Source organism: Panthera onca, chromosome A1 (genome assembly GCF_046562875.1).
Source record: "Panthera onca isolate mPanOnc1 chromosome A1, mPanOnc1 haplotype 2, whole genome shotgun sequence".
Taxonomy (NCBI): Eukaryota; Metazoa; Chordata; class Mammalia; order Carnivora; family Felidae; genus Panthera; species Panthera onca.
In genome coordinates this window covers 226,540,899-226,564,711 of record NC_138339.1, presented here as the reverse complement: position 1 = coordinate 226,564,711, position 23,813 = coordinate 226,540,899, and the positions used below count along the sequence as shown (strand labels likewise).

At 34.4% G+C, this 23,813-nt stretch overlaps 1 protein-coding gene across 11 annotated transcripts in view; it reads left to right on the top strand.

Moving 5' to 3' along the window:
• The window catches only part of NBEA (neurobeachin), a 678,106-nt gene that overhangs the window by 307,403 nt on the left and 346,890 nt on the right, over window positions 1-23,813 (top strand). For all 11 annotated transcript variants that reach the window (XM_078434421.2, XM_078434419.2, XM_078434413.2 and 8 more), the window contains one exon: window positions 16,630-16,691. In XM_078434421.2, the coding sequence (XP_078290547.1) occupies window positions 16,630-16,691 (62 nt within the window). The remainder of the gene's footprint in view (window positions 1-16,629; window positions 16,692-23,813) is intronic.

Genomic DNA, 23,813 nt, shown 5'->3' with positions numbered 1-23,813 from the left:
CTGAGAATAGGCACAAAAGAATTTGAAGGGGAGTAGATTATACTGGTAACCACATGGACATATACATTTATCCTAACTCAAAGAAGTATACATTCAGAATGGTTATATTGTATTTTATGTAAACAATCCTTCAGTAAAGTTGAATTAAACTTAGTTATTGACTATGGGGGATGCGTATTTATTCTTAATACATGGATGTGGTACTCTATAGACGTGAAGAGAAAGTCTGATATCAGAGTCATTGATTTCATAAATCACCTTTGGTTACCTCGGAGACATTTCAGAAGAGTTGTGGTAACAGATACAAGCATTGTAGAATGCCAGAGTGTTTGGTAAAGAAACTAAATGTAGACCAGGCATCGGAAAAGTCTGACGATGAGAAAAAAGAGTAAAGTTTAATAGAGGTTCATGTGACTCCTGAGGATTTTATTCATGGTGGAGAAACCTGTGCCTGTAAGGAGATAGAAAGGAAAAAAAAATCCTTTTGGAGATGTAAAAATGAAGATGCTTGATAGGGATAAGAGACATTAATGCAAAAAAGAACATCAAGAAGAGCTCAGACCAAATAGAGAAGTGTGCTCTGGGAGGGAAGGGTCACCTCGAAACTTAAAGGGTAACTTATAGGATAGGAATAGACATAGGTTGAGGGAAACGTACCTGGAATTTTTTACATCTGATTGTTTAGTTAATTTACCTTTAAAGTTGTGCTAATATAGTTTTAGTTGATGCTGGGTTCAAAGGAATAGTTCCTTTTGAATTGGACCTAATATGAGGAGCGTCTTGTTTTAATTTCTTTTGTCCTTACAAATAGGTAGAAATTAAATTGTCCAAAAAATAACACTAATATTTACTAAATGTAGATGTTAACAAAGGTTTTTCATCATAGATAACTTCTCACATGAAAATAATACCCTCTAAAAGTAGGAATCATAGTCTTATAAATAAAACATCTCAAACTGCACAATGTAGTGTTTCAATGTGGAAATCTTTTTTTAGCCAAAAAAGATATTAACACAAAAAAAGACACGATTTGTCAAGAATGATTTTTGTAAAGCCTTCAAACAAATATTAGTTTTTCATTCACTAAAATTGTTTCACTCCTTATATACTCATTGACTAGCTGAGCTAGAACTATATTCCAACACTCTAGTATAAAAGTAAGTATTGATGAGAAGTCAGATAAGCTGTATTTACTAAAGAGGTTGCCTAAGAAATATAGTCAGAGGTAACGCATCATCTCCTACTCTCCCAGGAGAGAAATTCAGCGTAAGGTATACAGGAATGCATCTTCTTCACAGAGACAGGAAATATGACTAACAACATACAAATCCCTAGTAGACCAAGAGCAGTGATCTAAAAGTCATAGATGGCATAGCTGAACTGTTAAAGGAATAACTGAATACAAAGAATTTGCCATCAGTGGCAGACAGATTTATCCCTTAAGAAATGGATCATTGGAGCACCTGGGTGGCTCAGTCGGTTAAGTGTCTGACTCTTGGGTTTTGGCTCAGGTCATGATCTCACAGTTCATGGGTTTGAGCCCCACATCAGGCTCTGAGCTGATGGTGCGGAGCCTGTTTGGGATTCTCTCTCCTCTCTCTCTCTCTCAAAAATAAATAAACTTTAAAAAAAGAAATGGATTATCTACTTTGATAAAGTGATCGGAAAATATTTTTGCTTTACAAAATAATAGAATATAGTACCTGTATCATATATTACATGATTAACTTAATTTAGAAAGGGAGAGAGTTTCTCTTCTGTTCTAGTAAAGTATTCAGATAATTTTTCATGCAAATTAGGGCAATTGCAAAAGAGAAAGGGTCCATTTTTTAAAATTACACCCAGGCAACTGTTATGAGCTTTAAAAACCAGGATATATGGATGGTCAAAATACAGTTAATGCTATGAAGACAAGGTCTATATACTCAGTGAAACAAAAGACATTGAATAACAAGTCCTTTTTTGGAGGGTACCAATGGAATTTATATTGAGACAAAGTGTTTTTACAATGTGAAAAAATTGCCTGCATATTGATTTAGATATAATATTTACATGTATAATAAACTACCTGAGATCTTCCAGAAAGTAGTCTTGAAATCAGTATAGGCTTTTATTATTTTACCCTCTGAGATATTATGCACTTTAGATAAATATGTAAACAATTGGGGAAGAAAAACTAAATTGGAAAATTTAAAAGAGGAGACATTGCTGAGCAGTTCTATCATAGTGGTTATATTTTCTACTATTTCAAAAATATTTTTATAGTTTTATTATGGACATAATGTCATTCTAAAATAAGAATAGTTTATAGTATTAATCCTTAGTTTATTTAGTACCCGATGGCTGCCTCTGTCCACATTGCTGTAGGAAAAATCCAGATTTTTTAATTGAATTCTGATTATTTTAGAGTATAAAATGTTACAAACTTGGGCAGCTGGGTGGCTCAGTTGGCTAAGCGTCTGACTATTGGTTTTGGCTCAGGTCATGATCTCATGGTTTTCTGAGTTTAAATCCCGCACTGGCCTCTGTGCTCGCAGCACAGAGCCTGCTTGGGATTCTGTGTCTCCCTCTCTCTCTGTCCCTTCCCCATTCGTACTATCACTGTATCTCTCAAAATAAGTACATAAACTTAAAAAAAAAGTTACAAATTTTAATTTTATAGTACTAATTTACATATTTTGAAAGTTGAGAATATTGTATACTTTTCCCTTCTGTTTTAATAGATTCATGCGAAGCATGCACTCTCATCAAAGTGAAAGCACAGCATGTCTGGCCCCAGGTGGCCCCAGGTGGCCCCAGGTGGCAGGAGTGGACAAGGATGTTGGGAGATAACTATATGCGAAATTTCAGTTATGTTAAATTCCTACATAAGAACAACTGACTATTATTGTAAATAATGGTTCAGCAGCATCTGATAATAGTGGTAAAAGGGCAGGGACAATGTATTTGCCACATATAAATATCCTCGTGTGCCAGTTGGTAGAGTGATTGATCCAAAACAGAAGCCAATTTATGGATTTTTTAATGTAATCCTTTAATTTCAGTTAATTATAGAAGCAACACGTATTAAGCTTTACATGCACTTCAGTGATTCTTTGTATATATATTTAGCAGATAAATTAGAACTGTCCCTTGGTGTTTATATGTTTGCATACTACAGCTCCAGAATTTAATGAAATCAATGTATTTCTAGTCATTGAAGAATATGAGGGATTCTGAAGTCTTTCCGGAATTGAATTCTTGTTTAATGATCATGAAACACTTCCATTTACCTGTACTTGCCTGGCCAACTCCTTTAGATCCTGTGCCATAGACTTCATCTAAGAAGACTACCTGATACTCTAGAATAAGTTAGGTTCCTTTGTTATAACCTTGGGTAACACAGTATACTTTTTCTTCAGAGCATGTATCAAAATTATAGTAAGTCACCTACCTGTGTGTAAAACTTGGTAATGTTTGTATCACCTACCAGACCAGACTCCACAAGGTCTCCAGGACCTGCCAGAGTACCCCCAAAAATACTTGTGGATAGATAAGTGGATGATAGAAAAAATGAGATTGTGTTCTATCATCAAATAGATTTCAGTAATTGGTCTTAATAATAGGAGAGAAGGGTATAATTTCACTTAATACAAGCAAAAAGCAAAAATTTCTGGACTACCTTATTACAACATTGTCTGAGGATTTTATGAGTGATGGTGATAGTAACCAATTTTTAATATTGCACATGAAATAATATATTTCAGTATCACACTTGAAGTTTTACTTGTATTGTAAAAAGCTGATATTTATCTTGATATTGCTCTATTCCCAACTATATTCCTAAAACAAAAGTTAGTAAAATAATAGTACAATACACACAAAAAATACACCATGGATGACATTTGGTCAGGTTTAAACCTGATGGAGAAACCAGGGCCAGAAAAGCACATATTTGTTCATGACTACTGTTGAAATTTGTGGAAAGGCAATGGCATTGACTTTGCCAAATACACCTATTCTACAGTAACAAACAAACAAACAAACAAACAGCTAGGTCCTAGTTATCCTTGGAAGAATTCCGAACAGGGAGGGACTAAATTAAAATATGACTAAGAAACAATCTATTGAATTCCCGAAGGCCGAAAGAACAAAAAGATTTTATTGAAAAAAAAGCAATGCTTAAATTAAGGTCCAATGTGAACAAGGAAATTTTTAAAACAGCACAATTGAAAGACGTTTCAACTCAGATAAAGAATATTAAAGTAGAAAGAAACCCTGGTTTCCCTTTCTCGACATGCCTATTTTATCCTTATGAATTTGGCATGTACTTAACGAATACAGTGCAATATAACTGGCCATTTTGTGGCCAAAACTAATCCCTTCAAAAACAATTCCCAACCTTTACTGGGCCCATGATAAAACTGAAACACTTAAGGGCTACAAGTTAAAGCCCGGTGAACTCACAGGAACAGGTTCTGTAAATGATTTTAATCTTTATACTGTCACCAAACACTGCCTGTCAGTTTTCCCACTTTTCATTCTTGTTTTCAAGTATGGAATGAAATAGAAAATCTAATGCCTAAATAACTGACCAAGAATCCACACTTTTTCATATCATTTCCTTTTCCACTGTCATACATCTACTTCCCCTTGTTCTCAGGTTAGCCCAGCAGGGCATGAAGGACTTAGAACCACGGATAGTCAAGCCAGAAAGATTAATGCCCTTTATTGCAGGAGTCAAGCAACTTTTTTTGATAAGAGGCCAAAAATAAGTACTTTAGGATTTTCAGCCATTCAGCCCCTGTCATAATTTCTCAGTTTTGTCATTGTATTGAGGAATGTTGCCACAGATAATATGTCAAGGAATGAACTTGGCTATGTTCCAATAAAACTTTATTTGTGAACAGTGAATTGTGATTATACAAACTTAAGTGTCACAAAATATTTTTATTTCTCTTTTTTCCCCAACCATTTCATAATGTAAGAGCCATTCTTAGCTTGCGGCCATATAAAAACAGGAGAGAGTCCCAACTCTAGTGACATTCAGACTGCAGACTGTGACCCATTAATAGTATGGTGTAATCAGTAAAGCACATCTTGATGGTATTTTTGTAATGGCATGTCATGACATAGCATAACATTGATGAGAGCATAGAACACAGGGAGTGGAAGTGTGGTTTTGTGAAACATTTGTTTCAGTTATATATACTGGATCATGAAGTAAAATGTACTACTTTAGATTGTAAGTTTTAAAAGTTTCAAAATAATTCAAATATGGTTTACCAGCAAAGAATTTTAGTATCAAGAAAGGCAAGTGTCTTAGCTGAAGTTTACCTAGCTATTTAGATTGTCCACTAAAACCAGATCTTCACATTTTTAGTCCAGGGCTGCTTTGACTTAATTAAAAGCTTGATTCGGATTAAAGGATTCTGTAATGCTGATAAAATGGGTTTAATCCCAATGTTAAAATATTTAGAAGTATAAGAACTAACTGGTTTGTTACTAGCATTCGGATAATTAGTAGCATCCACGTACATGGTGTTTGAAACACCAGTACAATCAAAGGGAACACAAAAAGCACACTTTTTCCTAGTCCATAACCTCCACAGTCCAGATTTGTTGTGCCAGGTCTCTAGTTTCTTGTACTGAGGTCAGGCTCAGGGCACATCAGCCTTGACCCTCATCCTCCAGTCTGTACTTCTCAGATATCAAAACACAGTTTTCCACATTACAGACGCCCCTTAATTAACTGAAGTTACTGCAATTTAGGTAGGCTCTGGATCACAAGAAAAACAAGCCCTTTCCACAGTAACTCTTTCCCCGGGAACCTCTTCATTTTACCAAGTGAGCATCTTGGGTTTCCTGTAACTTTTTCCCAGACTTCACCTCATACCACCCTAGTATTCTTCCAACTAAATGGACTGCATTTCACTATGCCCGAATTTATAAATTTACTGTTTATAAATTTATAAATTTACTGTTTCTGGTCCCATTATCGCCAAGGACAGTAAGATAGTGATTTTATCTTTAATGTTTCTACTATACAGTAATAGAAACCAAGATGGTGTAAGTTATGCCATGCATGGTGAGATTTTGATCAACTTCATGTTATTTGTTTGTTTCAGCTATTCATAAGCCATGTGAACATTTCCTAGAAGATTAAGCTTACCCCTTTGTGTCTCCTTCGAAGCTATTTTCCTGTGTAACTTCTTTGTCTTCACTGCTTTCTTTTGTATATACACTGCCCCTCCATGTAGTATCAGTGCTTTTAATCTATTTTTGCTTGGTATCCAGCTAACAAAATTTACTGGCTTGTATATAAAATAAAGTCTAATGTGTGTAATAGAATCCACGAAAGCTACAATTTAGACTTGTGATCAGTTTTAACTGCTAGGGGATGATTTTCTCCTTTTTCTCCATCATATGGAACTATGACCTATAATGCATTATCTACGTGCTTTCACCCGTGCCTAAAATGTTCTTCTTTCCATACTCAATAGGGTTGTTCTAATTACACTAAATCCAGCCAAAGACAGTTTTCTGTGAGGATATTATTTTCAGTTTGAAACTAATTCCTTAAAAAGCTTAGGCAGGTAATTTTAAAAAGCTTTACTTTGGGACGTTTAAGCCAGAAAATATTCTTGTATTAAATGTGTTTTCTATTTACATACTTGTTTTGGTATAGAGAGACATCTCAGGGGTGGATACACTGATGAGAGTCGAGGAAGTTACTCATATCAGATTCTGTTTCACAAATTGAATAATACTGTTTGTGACTGCTGATCTTGGAGTGATCTCTAGTTATTTTTTCTAAGAAATTAATAACCGCACGTTACTTCAAATTAAATATTTCCTGTTGTTATTTCCACCATATTTTTGTAATCACAATAGGAATATCTTAACATTATGTATCTTGCTTACCAAGTCAACATCCTATAACGGTTCTGAGATAACTCTTAGTCTCTTCACATTAAATAGATTTATCAGCATGCAACTTCTGTTAGAATGTAGGCTTCTGAAATACATAAAACATATCTGTTTCGTATTTCTGCTTGGCATATAGTAAGTGTGGAATACTGAATCATTGAAAGTCTTTAACTCTTGGAAATTACTAGCTCTTTACTTTTTCACAGACATTTTTGTGGTTATTTATTTGATTCCATTTTGTTGATTTCCTTGTTTATACTGTTTCAAAAGATAATTGATATTTGTAATAGTTCTATTGTAAGAAAGATTGGAAGAAATAAAAGCAACATTTGCATTTAGTTTATAAGTAGGTCAAATATTTATACTTGAAGTGTTATTTTTTAATTGCTAAGCAATCCTCATGCTGATTTCTTACTGCATCATTATTGGATTGTATTCTGGTATATGACTATATAATTTGACTCTAAGACATCACTCTGAGTTATGGATATGTGAGTTTGATTGATGTAGACAAAATAATCTTGTTAATTCAATGAGCTATACTTTTTTTTTGTTTATATAGTGCATGGTATATATTCCCAATAAATTATTGCTTGCATGGAATCACATGCTTATAAATAATGTCTGTAACTTTTGAGAGTATCTTCAATGTTGTAAAAAATTTAAGGAACTTTCAGGGTGCCTGGGTGGCTCAGTCTGACTTTGGCTAGGGTCATGATCTCACGGTTTGTGAGTTCGAGCCCCACATCAGGCTCTGCTCTGACAGGGAAGAGCCTTCTTGGAATTTTCTCTCTTCCTCTCCTTCTGCCCCTCCCCCATTCTCATTCTCTCTCTCTCTCTCTCTCTCTCTCTCTCTCTCTCTCTCAGAATAAATAAACTTGAAAAAAAATAAGGAACTTCCAAGTTCTTCCAGGTCCCAAGAACTTCTTTTATTACTAAGAATGAATAGAACTGGATTAATTATTTATCTCTATTTAATATTATCCCCTAAATGCAGAATTCAGTAAAGAAAATGAGCTTGGGTCAAAATGGAAAATTTGTTGCTTTGAGCACAGATCAGGAATTTTTTGAAGGTCTTATTTATTTCCTCAAAGTACTTAAGCAATTTAAGCCTATAATTATTGGATAAAGTTTATGCACTTTTGAAAATAAGTTTGGTTCATCTGACTGATGCAGCCAATGTGGGACTCGAACTCATGAACCATGAGATCATGACCTGAGCTGAAAGCAAGAGTCTGATGTTTAACTGATTGAGCCACCTGGGAGCCCCCAATTTCTCACTTTTAGAAAGCTGTCACATTTGGGGGCACCTGAGTGGCTCAGTTGGTTAAGCATCTGACTCTTGCTTTTTGCTTAGGTCATGATCTCATGGTCCCTGGATTTGAGCCCCATATAGGCTCTGTGCTGACAGCATGGAGGCTGCTTGGGATTTCTCTCTCTCTCTCTCTCTCTCTCTCTCTCTCTCTCTGACCCTTCCCTGTTCTCTCTCTCTCTTTCAAATTAAATAAACATTTAAAAATAAATAACTAAATGGGCACCTGGATGGCTTAGTTGGTTAAGTGTCTGACCTAGGTTCAGGTCATGATCTCACTGCTCATGAGTTTGAGCCCCACATCAGGTTGTGGGCTGACAGCTCAGAACCTGGAGCCTGCTTCAGATTCTGTATCTCTCTCTCTGTACCCTCCCCAACTCATACTCTGTCTGTCTCTCTCTCTGTCAACAATAAATAAACATTTAAAAAATCTATTAAAAAAATGAAACATTATGGGGCACCTGGGTGGCTCAATCAGTTGAGCATCCGACTTCAGCCCAGATCATGAACTTGCGGTTCGTGAGTTCGAGTCCCGAGTCGGGCTCTGTGCTGACAGCTCAGAGCCTGGAGCTTCCTTCATATTCTGTGTCTCCCTTTCCCTCTCTGCCCCTCCACCGCTTGCACTCTGTCTCTCCAAAATAAAAAATAAAGATAAAAAATTAAAAAATTAATAAAAAATAAATTACTAAATACAAAGCTGTCCCATTTTTAAAATTTTACTAAATGCCTAAAATGCTTTATTCAAAACCTTAGACCAGATGTGTCTTGTACTGCAGATACCTTGGGATATAAGAAAGGTAAGGGGCACCTGGGTGGCTCAGTTGGTTAAGTGTCCAACTCTTGATTTTTAGCTCAGGTCATGACATCACGGTCTGTGGGTTCGAACCCCACTTCTGGCTCCTTGCTGACAGTGTGAAGCTTGCTTGAGACTCTCTCTTCCTCTCTCTGTCTCTCGGCCCCTCCCCTGATCTCTCTCTCTTTCTCTCAAAATAAATAAATAAACTTAATATTTTTTTTTTAAAAGAAAGGTAATAGGTACCTATATGTATTATTTCATAGCATCTTCAGGAGAGTATGGGGTAGCTCGTTAATCAAACACATTAATGTGTCTGCAGTAATACATAAGGATGTTCACACTAAGTGGAATAAAGATTGTGAATAGCATCAACACTATTTAGGTGAAATTATGCTGATAATTAAGTTTGCAACAATCTTACAAGAAAGCTGCTTTTCAAAGCTGCTTGGATTTTAAATTATAAAGCATCATAGATATATAATCGAAAATAATTTTCCCCGCAGTTTAAAAATCTATAGATGTATGCATGCGCATCTGTATGTGTTCTCTCTCTTCTTTACACACAGACATACACACATGCACATGTACACACACACCTTGTGATGAGTAAATAGATTTTTTGGAAGACAGCCAAGCCCACTTGTTTTACGTGTTATGTGGCTGTTTTTGCCCTGCATTGGCAGAGTTGAGTAGTTGTAACAAAAATTTATGGCTGCCACCAAAGCCTAAAATATGTTACCTGTGCCTTTATAGAAAAAGTTTGCTGACCCCTGATATATAGAGAATTCAGTTTTGTTCCTATTCTAAAGACATTAAGACTGCCATAAGTTGCTGGCATCTTAGTTTTTAGTGAACTGAAGTAAGTTAGTGAATGAATGAACTCTCACTGTCTCTACAGTATTTCGAGGTATTTTTTTTTTCAGTTGAAATGTATAATATAAAAATAAACTGTAATAGTTTAATTACACTTAAAAAGCTTTTACTTAGAAAATGAACCTAATGTTATTTTAGTTTCTGGAAGGTAATATTATAATTGTTTCCATTTGTAATGAGTTTTAAATTAAAATCTTTGAAATAACATGAAATCTTAAAACATGAAAGCAGTAATATTACATATACACATTAATATTAGTTGTAGTTAATATTCAAGCCATCATCATTATTGCAAAGGATGTTTAATATTAAGTTTTTTATTTAGTTTTGGTGTTTTGGTTTTAAATGAGAAAGTCACACAAATTACCTACTTTGCTAATTTTTTTAAGTTTTGGCCTTAATAAGTTCAGATGACTTACATGGTAAAACTGGAAGTAAGTTTTTACATACAGGGGCATATCACAGTGATGAAATAGAAAAACAAATTTCATATTGCAGATAAGAAAGTAAAAGATTGGTAAACCAAAAAAGGAAATTGTTATTATACTGATAGAGATATGTAAACATTGCAGAGGTCATAAATGATAGACACAGATATACATATGGTGTATATAGTGTACAGTGTATTTTAGAATGCTTTAGAAAGCATTTGGTTTGGAAGCCAAAAAAGGAAATTGCTATTATGCTGATAGAGATGTGTAAGCATTGCAGAGGACATAAACGATAGACACAGATATACATATGGTATATACAGTGTATACTGTATTTTAGAATGCTTTATAATACACTGTGAAAACTGCATGGAACAGAGACTTTCAAAGAAATTAGCAGCTGTGGACCATTGAAACTAAAACGAGTGAAGCATAGCGAGCCTATTCAATTCCTTTCAAGGTCTGTAGTTTTTATTCAACATTTGTTACTAAAATGAAACTCTTTCAACCATTTCAGTGTCACTCAATCTCTACTAATTTCGGAATTTAAGAAAGTTAAAATCATTAGAAAGTTATTTAAAAACTAAATAGTCCTGGGAAGACTTGATTTTTAAAATACAAATTATCAGAATAGTCATGTCTGTTAGATGGAAAATTAATTTGGATATTTTATTATGAGGAGAAATAGAAAACTAGATTTTAAAACTGCTAGTAGGAACTCTTCTAAAAATTACATAATTATGTTTTCTTTAACACCACGCTCTCTGCCTGACTTCTTTATATCTGGTTTGTCAGAGTTAGAACATCTATACTTAAAAAACATACACTCCTAAAACTCAACATTAATTTTTTGCCTATATTTCTAATTTTGTCCAGGATGAAACTCGGCACTTTCTTTCCACATATCTGCTGCTTCATTTGTTATCTGTAGCTCAGGTAAAGTCTTCACCACTCACACTTTCATTGCTCCTGTACCTTGCTGTTTAACCTCCTATCCTATTGTCTGAAATACTGTCTCGTCTCATTCCAAAATGACTTTCACATCTGCCTCTATTTGCTTTGTCACTGCCTTCAGCTCAGGCTCACATTGTCTTGACTGGACTCTACAGTTGTGGATTTCTGCCTCTACCACTTACAGAAAGGGATCTTCCCAAAATAGATGGTATTCTGTCTTCCCTCTGCTTAGAATCCTTCAGGGGCTCCCTGTTGACACTAGGAATACATACCATATATGGTCCTGCTTCCTCAATCCTCTCTCTCTCTCTCTCTCTCTCTCTCTCTCTCTCTCAATCTGTCTTCATTTCCACTTGCTGCCTTCCATCCTTTGCACAAGGCAACATAATACTCCAACCCCATTTTACTATCTATTTCTTGTTTCTTTCTACCTCTAATATTTCTGTCGCCTCAGATGACTTTCCCTTCCTTCCTTTTTTTGCCTAGATAAGCATGACATCTTCCAAATGACATAGTGCATACCCTGTAAATTCTCAGCACAGTTGCTCACTACCTTTCTGTGCTAACACTTTGTACTTTCTGTCTACCTCCTAGGATTCTATACATGATTATTTGTATATAAAATCTGTGCCACTTTCCTTACCTCTTTTTATACTTAGTACTTGACATGGCATTTGACACATTAGACATTAAGCTCAATAAATGCTTTTTGAATGAATTGGGCTCTTGTCCCTTCCAAAATACTCTTATTTTTTTCTCCAAATCTTGTTTTTTTCCTCTGTCATCTATAGCAGTTACTCAGTGAATGATGGTTTCCAGATTTATTCATTAATTGGTATTTATTGGGAGCATACTCAGAGCACTGCCTTAGTCATAGATGCCTGTAGGTCTCCTCTCTTGGTAGAGGACCCTTGCTGAAGGAACACTGATACCGCTTAAAAGATGAGTCCCACCTATGAGTGTGATTCCTTGCTGGGAGCGTGGTTCCTTGCTTATCACTGTAAGGCTTCACACCCCTTACCTCCCACTGTGAGGAACATCCTGCCAGAGAATTTCTCCATACTATTCTGAAGCTAAGGGTTCTTTTAATTTGATCTAATTCTACAGATACATGAAATCAGACTCACAGATTGACGCAGAAGAGTCTGACAGCTCTGTATTAAAACAGCATCACTGTACCTTTCAGTATTCTTTGAGTTAAAGAAAGATAGCTTTCTCCCAAAGGTCAAACTTTTAACTTTCCATTCATCTTACATTTTAATGGGGTTTGGTGGGGTTTTTTGCTTTGTTTTGTTTTGTTTTGTTATGTTTTGTTGTTTATGGTAGGGAAGTGGAGTTCTGAAAATAAAGCTGACTTCTAACCCCTAATAAGTGGGAACCCAAAAGAACTGCCAGTGTTTTGGATGGTGGTCTACTCAGATCTTTTCATTCTTTACTTCCTGCATCTGGGCCACCTCAAATTTGTCCATCCAATTAATCTTCTCAAGTGCTTCTATGTTAGCCACTCAGCTGACTTTATCTTTCAACAGTATAGTTCACAATATATTCAAAAGCTATTACTAGACAGTTTTCTTCACTGTTGAGTATCTCTTTACATACATATTTATTTTCTTCACTCCAGGTGTTAATTTTATACTGGTAACTTGTATGGTATACAGTATTGGATTAGTAATTCTAGTCAGAATATTCTGGTGAATGTATATTTGCTGGTGAAAATAGTCTAGTAACTGGCCAATACTTCTAACTAGATTTTTGTTGGAGAGGTGCATGTGTACAGCTCTTTGGGGACTACCTCCCTGAGAGGGTGGGAAAAGTGATCAGAGAATCAGAATACATACCTTAGCCTTAGTAACATTTCCCCAATTTTGTATCTTGCTCTACATTCTTTCTCTTTCAAAAACATTTGTAATTTTACTGCTTTAAATCTTTACTTATGTTTGGGGGCACTTGGGTGGCTCAGTCAGTTAAGCATCTGACTTCGGCTCAGGTCATGATCTCACTGTGAGTTCGAGCCCCACGTCGGGCTCTGTGCTGACGGCTCGGAGCCTGGAGCCTGCTTTGGATTCTGTGTCTCACTCTCTCTCTGCCCCTCCCCTGCTCACGCTTTGTCTCTCTCTGTCTCAAAAATAAATAAAACATTAAAAAAAAATAAATAAATCTTTATTTATGTTTGAATTTTACCCTAGGCCTCAGTCCCACTTTCAAATGCCTCCTATACTCTACTCATCCTTCCCCTAAGCAATAAAGGTCTTTCAGATTTATTTTTGTTCCCTTTCCCCTCTGTGCTTTTGCTAAATATAATGCTTTTTCCCCCACGTCTGACTAACATATGCTGCCTTCTCCAAGAAAGCTGTCAAAATCATCCCAGTTGGAATCAACCATTATAACCTTTCTCATAGCCACATATTGCCATCCTAGTCATGTTTAATTATTCACATAACTCTGCAGAAGACATTAAATGGGCTTTCAAGTTAGGTGACTTGAATTCAGGTTTCAGCTCCACTACTTACTAAGGGAAACTCCTTGGGCCAGTCACTGAATCTTCATATTTTATCTATCATATGAGGTAATAATAACTAAATCAAAGAGTTGTTAAGAGAATCAGATGAGATAGCAAATATATAAAAAATGATTTGTAAATGACAAAGCTCCTGGTAAATGTTAGATAATCTTAGATGTGAATTAAAAACGTGGAGCATATGTGAAGGTATAGATAATGTCTTAATTCCTCAATGCTAACACTGTACTGTGCTCCTATGAGTAGATACCAAATGAGTCGATTTGATTATGAATTTCTTGCCAGGTACAGAAAGGATGAAATCAACCTGTTTGAAATATACACTTATAAAATATCTGCCTTATGCTTATACAGCCTGAGTTCTTTATAGCATCACTAGATAAAATATGGCTTTCTTGAGCTTATGATTAAAGTTATAAAAAACCATGTTTATTCCTACATCTTAAACTTTCAGGTATGGATACTTCTTAATTTAGAAAGTGTGCAAGGATAGAGTGTCATCAGACATTGCTTGTATTTTTAGTATCTGTAATGCAAACATTGGGGTTAGCCTATTTGTTATAGTAATACTAGAAATAGTTCCAACCAAAGTGATTGTATAGAATTGGAAGGCTGATAAGTTTTCCAGAATTGACTCTGCTTGTGTTCTCATTGTCAAAGTTGGATGTTTTCTTCCTTTAAAAGAGAATCCATTAGTTCCTTCTGTTCAAAACCAATTAGACAAAACACATTAATAAAGTTGTGAGGCTTTATGGAGTTGAAATCCCAATGGCCGTCCTGATTGCAAATTGCAGTGTGGCTATGCTGTTGATTTGTTGTTATGTCCTTTGAACAAGGCATTGATGGGACCTTTTTTTATTTTTCCTTATGTCAGAATTTGTAAAAATTGTGAACATTCTTGTACCATAGAAGTCTTTTAGAAGTTCCTTTAAAGAATGAGTCTGAGAAATTAATGCAATTGCATATTTTTCCTAATTTTTACTTTAAGTTGTTATGTATTTAAAAAAATTATATGCAAAATAAATATATGGTGAATAATTCTTTTTATAGTTATCTTTTATATAGCCTGCAGTCTAAAATCTAAACTGATATGGAGTACATATCATAATTATGATTGTTTTGCTATGCATAGTCCTTTGGCCTTTTACTTAGTTTTGTCAGAGTTTCAAATAGTTGAGTAGCCAACAGGTGATAAATGTCCCATTAATCTTTTGGACTCTCTAGCTCCTGAGCATGAGAATTGCTGATCAATTACAGCAATTGTCTCTTAAATGAGCTTTTCACATCTGCCTCTTATTTCATTAGTTAACTGTCTGCCCAAAGATCTGATAAGATGGAATACTAGTGCCTTTTTACAGCTTTTTCTGTCATGTGTACAATAAGGATAGTCTTGTTAGCAGAGTGGGCACAAAAGGGTATTTATCCACTACCTACAATAAATATACATGCTACAGCCTAGAAGGCATTTGAGACTGTTTATTGAAATCACCTTAAGGAGAAAAAGCTGGGTCCACCTCAACTTTCCATTTAGCAACAACTAATGTAAGACCATGGCATTTCCTACTACATACAATGCTTTTACAGATTACTTTTGTGCTCATATGAAAAGAAAAAACAAACCTATTAATTTTTTTTAAAAAGCAAAAATATTTTAAAACCCTTTTTTTTTAAATTAAGAAGCATCATGATTACATACTCTCAACCCAAGATGGTTATTAATTCTTAGTTATATCTTCCTCTATTGCTGGCACTTTTAAAAAACTACCAATCATGATCTGCTATCTAATTATATGTTATTCAGCAGTCATCCTTTTGATTGGGAAAAGTCTTGATGAATAATTAGTGTTTAAATTGTTTGTGGGAAGAATATTTTCCTGCCTGTAGAATGAGTATAGTAATAGTATGTAACAGAGTAAAAAATGAGAATTAAAGGGCTCCTGGGTGGCTTGGTCAGTTAAGCGTCCAACTCTTGATTTTGGCTCATGTCCTATCTTAGGTTCCTAGGATCAAGCCCCACAGCAGGCTCCATGCTAAAGGCAAAGAGCCTGTTTGGGATTCTCTCTCTGCCACTCCCCTGACTCATGCTCACATGTGCTCGCTCTCTTTCTCTCAATAAGTAAACTTAAAAAACTAAAAAAAAAAAAAAATTAAAAAAAGAAATGAGAATTAAATGAGACTATGTATATAAGGCACTTAACACAGTGCCCAGCACATAGTAAGTGATCAATGAATAGTAGCCATTACTATGTACAAATTACATAACATTTCATTCTTTTCTCTACTGATGACTGTTCAGAGACTTTGGAAACACAACAGTGGAAGATTTTATAAACATAGCTTAATGTGATACTTGTGTGTGAAGTTCATTTTTTAAAATATTTTAAAAACATTTAACAACTGACAACCGAGGGAGTGTTACTATTTGTAAATTATTTTAATTTTGTGTTTTTAGAAGAAAATTTAGGCAGATATTCACCGATTATTGTTCTTGTTCTAGAGACAGTCACATAGCAAATGTCTTTGGAATAAAAGTAGCTCTAACAAGCTCACCAGTTTCAATAACTACCCTGTACCTTGTTTAAATATGAGAAATGCCTTGACCAAATAAATAACCCAAGCATGAAGAAGTCAATTTTTTTAGTATTTTTTTTATAACTTCTTGAATATCTGAATGTTTTAAAATTGTCATAAAAACTATGGGAATGTTTCCATTTGTTTTATTTTAGAAGTTCTATTTTAAAGAAAGTTTTGATAAGTTAAAATCACGTAATTAATTAACTCGGAATGATGATTTCTACCATGGAGATTTCATTGTTTCAACCTTTCTTCGTTGCAGGCCTCGTTTGTATGAAGTCCAGCACATCTGTGGTTGAACTTGTTATGCTGCTTTGTTCTCAGGTAGGAAATCTAATTCACTGGATTGCATTAAACTCCATGAGGATTTTTAGTCATAGAATGCATATGCATATATTTGTATTTGTGTGTATACATTTAAAACTTCCATCTCTTATAGATGATGAAAATAATTTATATTAAGATATTTTTATGTAGATGATCGTACTGTGTGAATATTGATATAGTCTCCCTCTCCCTTCTTCCACACACTTTAGCTATCTTATTCTTTCCCACCATCCCTATCCTTCTATTGTCTCCTATCTGGAAATATATGTGTGTGTGTGTGTGTGTGTAATTTGTTATAGATCTTTTGATACGCTTCCTTACATGTCTCCATTTAAAAATGGTATAGTGGAATTTATAGTTTTGACATTTATTGTTAAATGATTTCTTCTATTAGATTAGAGATAATGAAAGCAAAGCCTTTTCATACAATAGCGGAGTATAAAATATAGCTTATTAGTGAATGGCCTTTGATACAATACCTTGTGGCTTTCCTTTTTTTAAGGTAATTTGTATATTTCAGGATACATTCCAAAAATCTACTTGTGCTATTTTTCTTTAATAATCAGATTCAAAAATACAATTTATAGTTTTAGGGTTTTCTTTCTTCTTAGCATTTATAAGAAATTAAAATACATGTATTACATTTTTCTAATAACTAAAATTAGGGACCCAGTGGTCTGTCTTATCAGCTCATTCAAGTCTCCGAGTGATCCTGATTTTCATATAAGTATTAAATACTTTGTATTATGAGAACAAGAAAAACAGCTTATGTGTGTTTGTAATAAGTAGTTATTACATTTATCCCTAGTTTCCTCAATAGAAAGAAAAATACATCTAAACTCTTTCTAGTTACTGACCTTGAGGTCCGTCTGAAGCTGCAGCTAACTCCCAAATAAACAACAATATGGCTTCAATATTTAAAGGATCACCTTTAAAATATTAGCAAAAACAAAACAACCAAGACTTACCTATTGATTTCCAGTCTTTAGGTTTATTTTCTTGAAGAATATATTCATAGGGAAACCATTAGGTCCATTTCTCCCTTTTCAGCCAGGAAGAATATGAAGAATAAAGAAAACAGCATCTCTGGCAGGAGTTCATTTGCAGGGCATTTGAAAATTGTTACCTATTGCCAGAGTCCTGAGTTCAAGAGACATTTGGAGAGATCCGGACCTTTTAGGTTCTTGATGATGCACATGTATTAAAAAAAAGAAGAAGAAGAAAAAAAAAAGCTTTTGTGGGAAAAAAAAGTACCTTAAAATTCCTTCTTCTTTAGCTCTGGGTTTTACTGCAGTTCAGAGAAATAAAGAAGAATGTAGCATTAGGGTCTAGTGTCTTTGATGGCCTCATCATCTAATCATAGGTTTAACATTACTCATTTGCTGGCTCCAGGAATTCCTGCCATTAAGGGCCCTAGAGATGAAACTTTGCCTCAGATATTGATTGAAAGGAAGAGTGAGAAATTTAAGCACTCTGTGCAGTGCACTTTCTTTCAGTGTTTCAGCAAAGCAATATTATAAACATGTCTCTCAGTTTGATTTTTAAGTTGAATTTTTTAAATAATTCAGAGTGTATTTAAATATTTCAAGTGGTTAATTGATTAAATATACTTCATTTAAGTGACTACAAAATGTATGTTTGTAAAAAATAGTTCCCATCATTCTGTTATTTGTTAAACTGAAATGCTGCTTTCCATAAAATATTTTTAAAGAAATAATGAGTGATAATCTTACTTTAATACAGTTGAGGTGGGATGAGTTTATTATAATACTGTGAAATTAGCTTATGAAACCATCTTTATAGATCGTTAATTTTTCCATGGATGTGTAAAATCTTGGTTTTAAGGACACTCACAAAAATAGACATGCCTTTAAAATTTCTTTTAATCTGTGATTTTTCTCTACTACTCAAATTCAAGATGATCTATGTCCTGTTTTCATCCATTAGCAGGACAACCATAGCAGTAGCAGACTTCTGATAAAGGAAAATAATTACAGTTAATGATGCTCTGGAGCTTGCTGGGCCTAGCACTCTCCAAAGCTGGGTTCTCTTCTACAGGCCTTAATGCGTCTCTTGGACAATGGAGCTGATCCCTGTAGAATTAGCAAAGTTTGTAGGGCTGTCTTTGTGCCAGGGCAGTCCTGAGGAATCTTTAAAGCTACAGAGTTCTGAGTTGTCTTTTGTTTTATCTTACAGTCAGCTTTTTATAAATATTTATGGCTCTATGTTGTTATGATTTATTATAAGTTTGATGGTAGTTATGTTATTAAAATTCCAACGCAAATGGAATTTTTCTGTTTATTTATTTGCTTAAAATGTGTTTTTCTTTTTCCAAATTTAGATAAACTATTGAAGGATAAAATTTTGTTTGGAGAGACTAGGTAGCCAAGGATTGAAAAAGGAAAAGAAAAGGCAATCTTTCTCTCAATATTTGTTTTTCTTTCATTTGTGACAACACATTAGTTACTTTAATTTTTATGCTTTTCATTTCGGAAATTTCATGTTAACAACTATTACTAAAGATATCAGTTTTTCTTTTCTTCTTATCTGAGCTCCTGAATAAACTTACTATTGCCACTGGTTTGTGTGCAAAATATGGTCTAAATTTACATGAGATCATATTACAAGTGTCTGAAGGTACTTGTCAAGGATAATTCAGTTCATATGGACAGCCTTTTAAATTCCAAGGGACATGCCATCCAGTCTGCTCCCCAGTGGAATTTTAGGTCTCTGTCAAGAACATATTTTTACTTTTAAGAAGCTATTAGCATTATCATTGTATTGCATTTATTGTTCCACAAATACCCAAATGTTTTTTACAATATTTTGCATAGCTTTCCTTCCCATGCATACCTGACGACACAAGAGTACATTTGAAGAATTAGCTCTTTGTTCTTCTTCCCTTTCAATGTGTATTAAAGTTGCGCCTTAGTAGTATCTTTTTAAAAAGAATTGGTTTCTTGTCGTTTAGAAAGAAAATGAACTGAAATAAAATAAGCCAAATAATTAATATATTTTGTTTTAACAAAATCACTGCTTCATCAGTTAAATGTAGTGTTTCCTAGTGTTCTTCAGGATATCACAGGTCTGACACTGTCTTCTGTCAACTTTTTTTTTTAATGCTTTACAATTACATTTGTTTGAGGTGCTCTATGTCATTCTATATATGTACCTTAATTTTCTATTACATTATTCTGAGTGTATTGTGTTCTTTGATGAATAACAGATTTAGTTTTCAAGTAAACTTTTTTAGGTACTATAATAGTTTCTAATTATTTCCAGATTTTTTTTTTAGGAAGTCTCCATCAGAGGTACTCCAGGAAAAATTGAGTGATGTTATCCCGTAGGATTTCTTTAAGTTTTTCTAAGTAAAGCTTAGCAGATGTCATTGCATTTTTCTGTGCCTTATCTTTCAATAGAAAACGTTTTATAAATTGAGAAACTTTTATGTAAAAAGTAATGTCTCTCAGTATTCAAGTACTTTCTGACTTGAAGTACTGATTAAGCAAAATGCATGCTTAGTAAATCATTTTTATTCTCATTAGAAATCCCAAAACGTACACGTAACATAAAATAGAAGTCAGCCTTGCAAGTTTCTTTAGAATCTGTGTATGAAGTTACTAACATGAATTATTTTGTGGTTTTGTTTGCCTTTTTTTTCCTAAATATTTCATATAGTTAAATAAAAAGGAAGTTAGTGACTTCACTGATGTGATCAAGGCTCAGACCCAGGACTTCTAAACACAGCACTTAACAAAAGAACCACAACTGAGGAACAGTCTTCCTTTTTCAGATGATTTGGTATTTGAACTTTTAAATTTTTCATTTTTTCTCCAATTTGATACAGTATTCAGATGGTACAAAGAAAAAAGACATACTTTTCTTCCAACTATAATAAACCAAAGATAGAGGTAAAAACACAGATGAGATGAATATGGAAAGCTAGTGCCCACTAGCTTTCATGAGTGCCCACTATTGAAAACATTTGGGATGTGTATAGTAAGATGATAAATGTAAGAAAACTTGGGATGGACTAGATTTTTTCCAGTGTTTTTTGTTTTTTTTTTTTTTGGCGGGGGGGGGGGGGGGGGCGGGGAACAGCAGAGAGAGGGAGACAGAATCCCAGGCCGGCTCTGCGTGCGGTCAGCACAGAGCCCAGCGTGGGGTTGGCTCTCACGAACCATTGACATCATGACCTGAGCCGAAATCAAGAATCAGATGGTTAACAGACTGAGCCACCCAGTCACCCCTGGATTAGATTTTTTAAAAGCATCTTCAGAAATAGGAAATCCTAGTTTTCTGATGAAATTGTGTCACAATTATTTATTTAGTGACTGCTTTTTTATATTAGCCTTGTGCTGGTTACTGAAGATTTATTGGTAACATCCTTCCATTTCTTAATGTGGTCTGGTGTTATCTGTGAAACTTGCCTGTTATGTAGCTGAGTTTGAACTCAATGATGAGTAAAAAAAATTGTAGTATGATATATGTTTTTTAAATTTTATTTATTTATTTGTATTTTTGAGAGAGAAAGAGTGCAAGCAGGGGAGGGCCAGAGAGAGGGGAGACACAGAATCTGAAGCTCTGGGCTCTGAGCTGTCAGCACAGAGCCCAATATGGGACCCAAACTCATCACGCATGAGATCATGACCTGAGCCAAAGTCAGAAGCTTAACCAAGTGAGCCGCCCAGGCTTAGAGCACACTCTAAGCCTTTTATGCTTTAGACCACACTCCAGCTTAGAGCTGTGACGTGCTTAGAGCACACTCCAGCCTCATTTTAAGTACATCAGGAATTAAGTAACCACACAATAGTTTTATTTGGGTTTAATTTGTCACGTAGGGAGTTACCCATTTCCAGGCAGTATATGAAACAATGTTTCCTCAAGAGTAGTTTTTAATATAAAATGTAATTGTATGTTAATAGCATAGAATTGAAGTCGATAAGAACTTTCTAACTTGTGATTAGTATTGAGTAGTTCCTGGTGTTTGCTTTTATAAGTTCTGCCTCAGTGTTTAGGAGAAATAAAGCCTCTGTTTCATTCCTGAATATCTCAAAATCCCTGCCTTTTTCTCTGGACAGTGCTTGGCCCCAACTTCTATCTGTGGCATAACATCCTCTCAAAGTTAAAGGGGCAAATTAGGCATTAAAGTTTTTTGAAATTGCCCAGAGCATACCCTCTTTCTCGCCATAAAGTTTGTAATATGTCTTAAGTAGAAATAAAAGTTTAGCAGGAAATTGCACATGTGATGATGCATGAAGATTACTGTCAACTTGAGTCATAATAAAGTTATTAGAAAATATGGAGAAGATTTATAGTAAGAATATAGACATTTGGAAAAAAGTATTTCCATTTAATGTATCTTGGGGAGAATGCCTACTGCACAAATGCAACAGACTCAGTCTGTTATTTACCCAACTATTATGGCATCCCTCTATGAAAATTTAATCCAAGATTTAAAGAACATACAATTCAAATTACTTTTGATTATTTCCATGTGGTCTTTTATTATTGATTTCTTTTACTCAACTCCTAGAAAAGTTAGGAGGTATAATGAACATTGAGTCTATCAGTTTTATGTCATAAAATATTTATTTTCCAAGCTACCTATAATATATGTAATTCTTGTGCATGATATAAATACTTTCATCCTTGAATATTAATTAACTCATATCCAACTCAAATTGTAAACTGAAGAAAATGCTGAGTAAACGGAAGTTCTGAGCTCCGCTGTATGTAAATGGTAAAATATAAGAGAAACAACAGCCCTTTTTCTCATGTCTGAATTCTTATAATTTTACAAAAACAGGACAAAAAGAAATCTGTAAGCCTTGGCCACCCATACAATAATCCTTCGGAGCTATAATTTCTGTAGGAGAGGAGAAAGAATATAGCATATTCTGAGGTAGACAGATTTCCCTGGGTCACTGATAGACCACCTCCCTGACCTAGAACCCCTTCCCATACTTTGCCACAATATCCACCCCTTTCCTTTCTTTCTAGCTATTTTGGCATGTTTGTTTTCCCCCGTGTCTATTTTTCTATGTTTATGTTTTATAAATTCTTCAGACACATTACCACAACTTTGAAAAATAGCAACAATAATGTGTATGCATTCCACAGTCCTACCACTATTACACATTCTCTTGATTTTAGGTGGTTTGTTTGTTGTTGTTGTTTTACTTTTGTCCAATGTATACTTCAACATACCTTATTTTTAATAGCTATTATGTGATAAGTAATTGTGTCCTCTTTTACTTTCATTGTTTAAATAATTTCAGACTCACAGTAAGTTGCAAAAATAGTACCTAGAGTTCCACGTGCCCTTCCCACAGCATTATTCACCCTTCACTGTTTTTTACATGCATTCATTTGTGCATGTGTATATAGATCAAAGCAATTTCATTTCTTGTAATGGTGTAACTACTGACATTATCAAAATACAGGATTATTAGTGTTACTTCATATCTTCCCAGTTAATTCAAACTTCTCTTTCATGAAGCTTTTCTTGTTCATGATTATGTGATTCTAATCACTCCATCATTCCCTTTAGCATTTGAAATACATACATCTAGATAGTAAATACAGGTGCCTGTTTACATGTTTTAATTAAATGCTCTTACATTTGATATAGGCATGCTTTTCTTTATCCAGTTCATTGGAATTTCCTTTTGGATAAGCATTATGTTCAGTATTTCCTCTCTTTTCGAAGCATTCCATACAGCCAGTGGAAAAAATTAGTTATGTATAGTGTCATCAGTATATTTATGTAAAATCTATGGAGAGTATTTTAAATTATAGAATGTTTGAAATTATTCAAAAGGAGAGACTTCTTAAGGATGATGCAAAGCCTTAAAGTCTTCCAAGGTTACTCTATGGATGTTAATCCACTTCAATTACACTACAAATTTACCCCATAACAAAGTTCATTTTATATTTCTATTCACCATTATGTCATCCATGCTTAGCAAACTGTCTAACACATAGTATATATATTTATTGTTACTTACTGAATTAATGCATGACTAGAAAGAAAACACAGTCCCCAAGATGATTTGATTGATGCACTTTTATTGTGGTAAAACAGAAAGAACATAAAATGTGCTTTTTAACTATTTT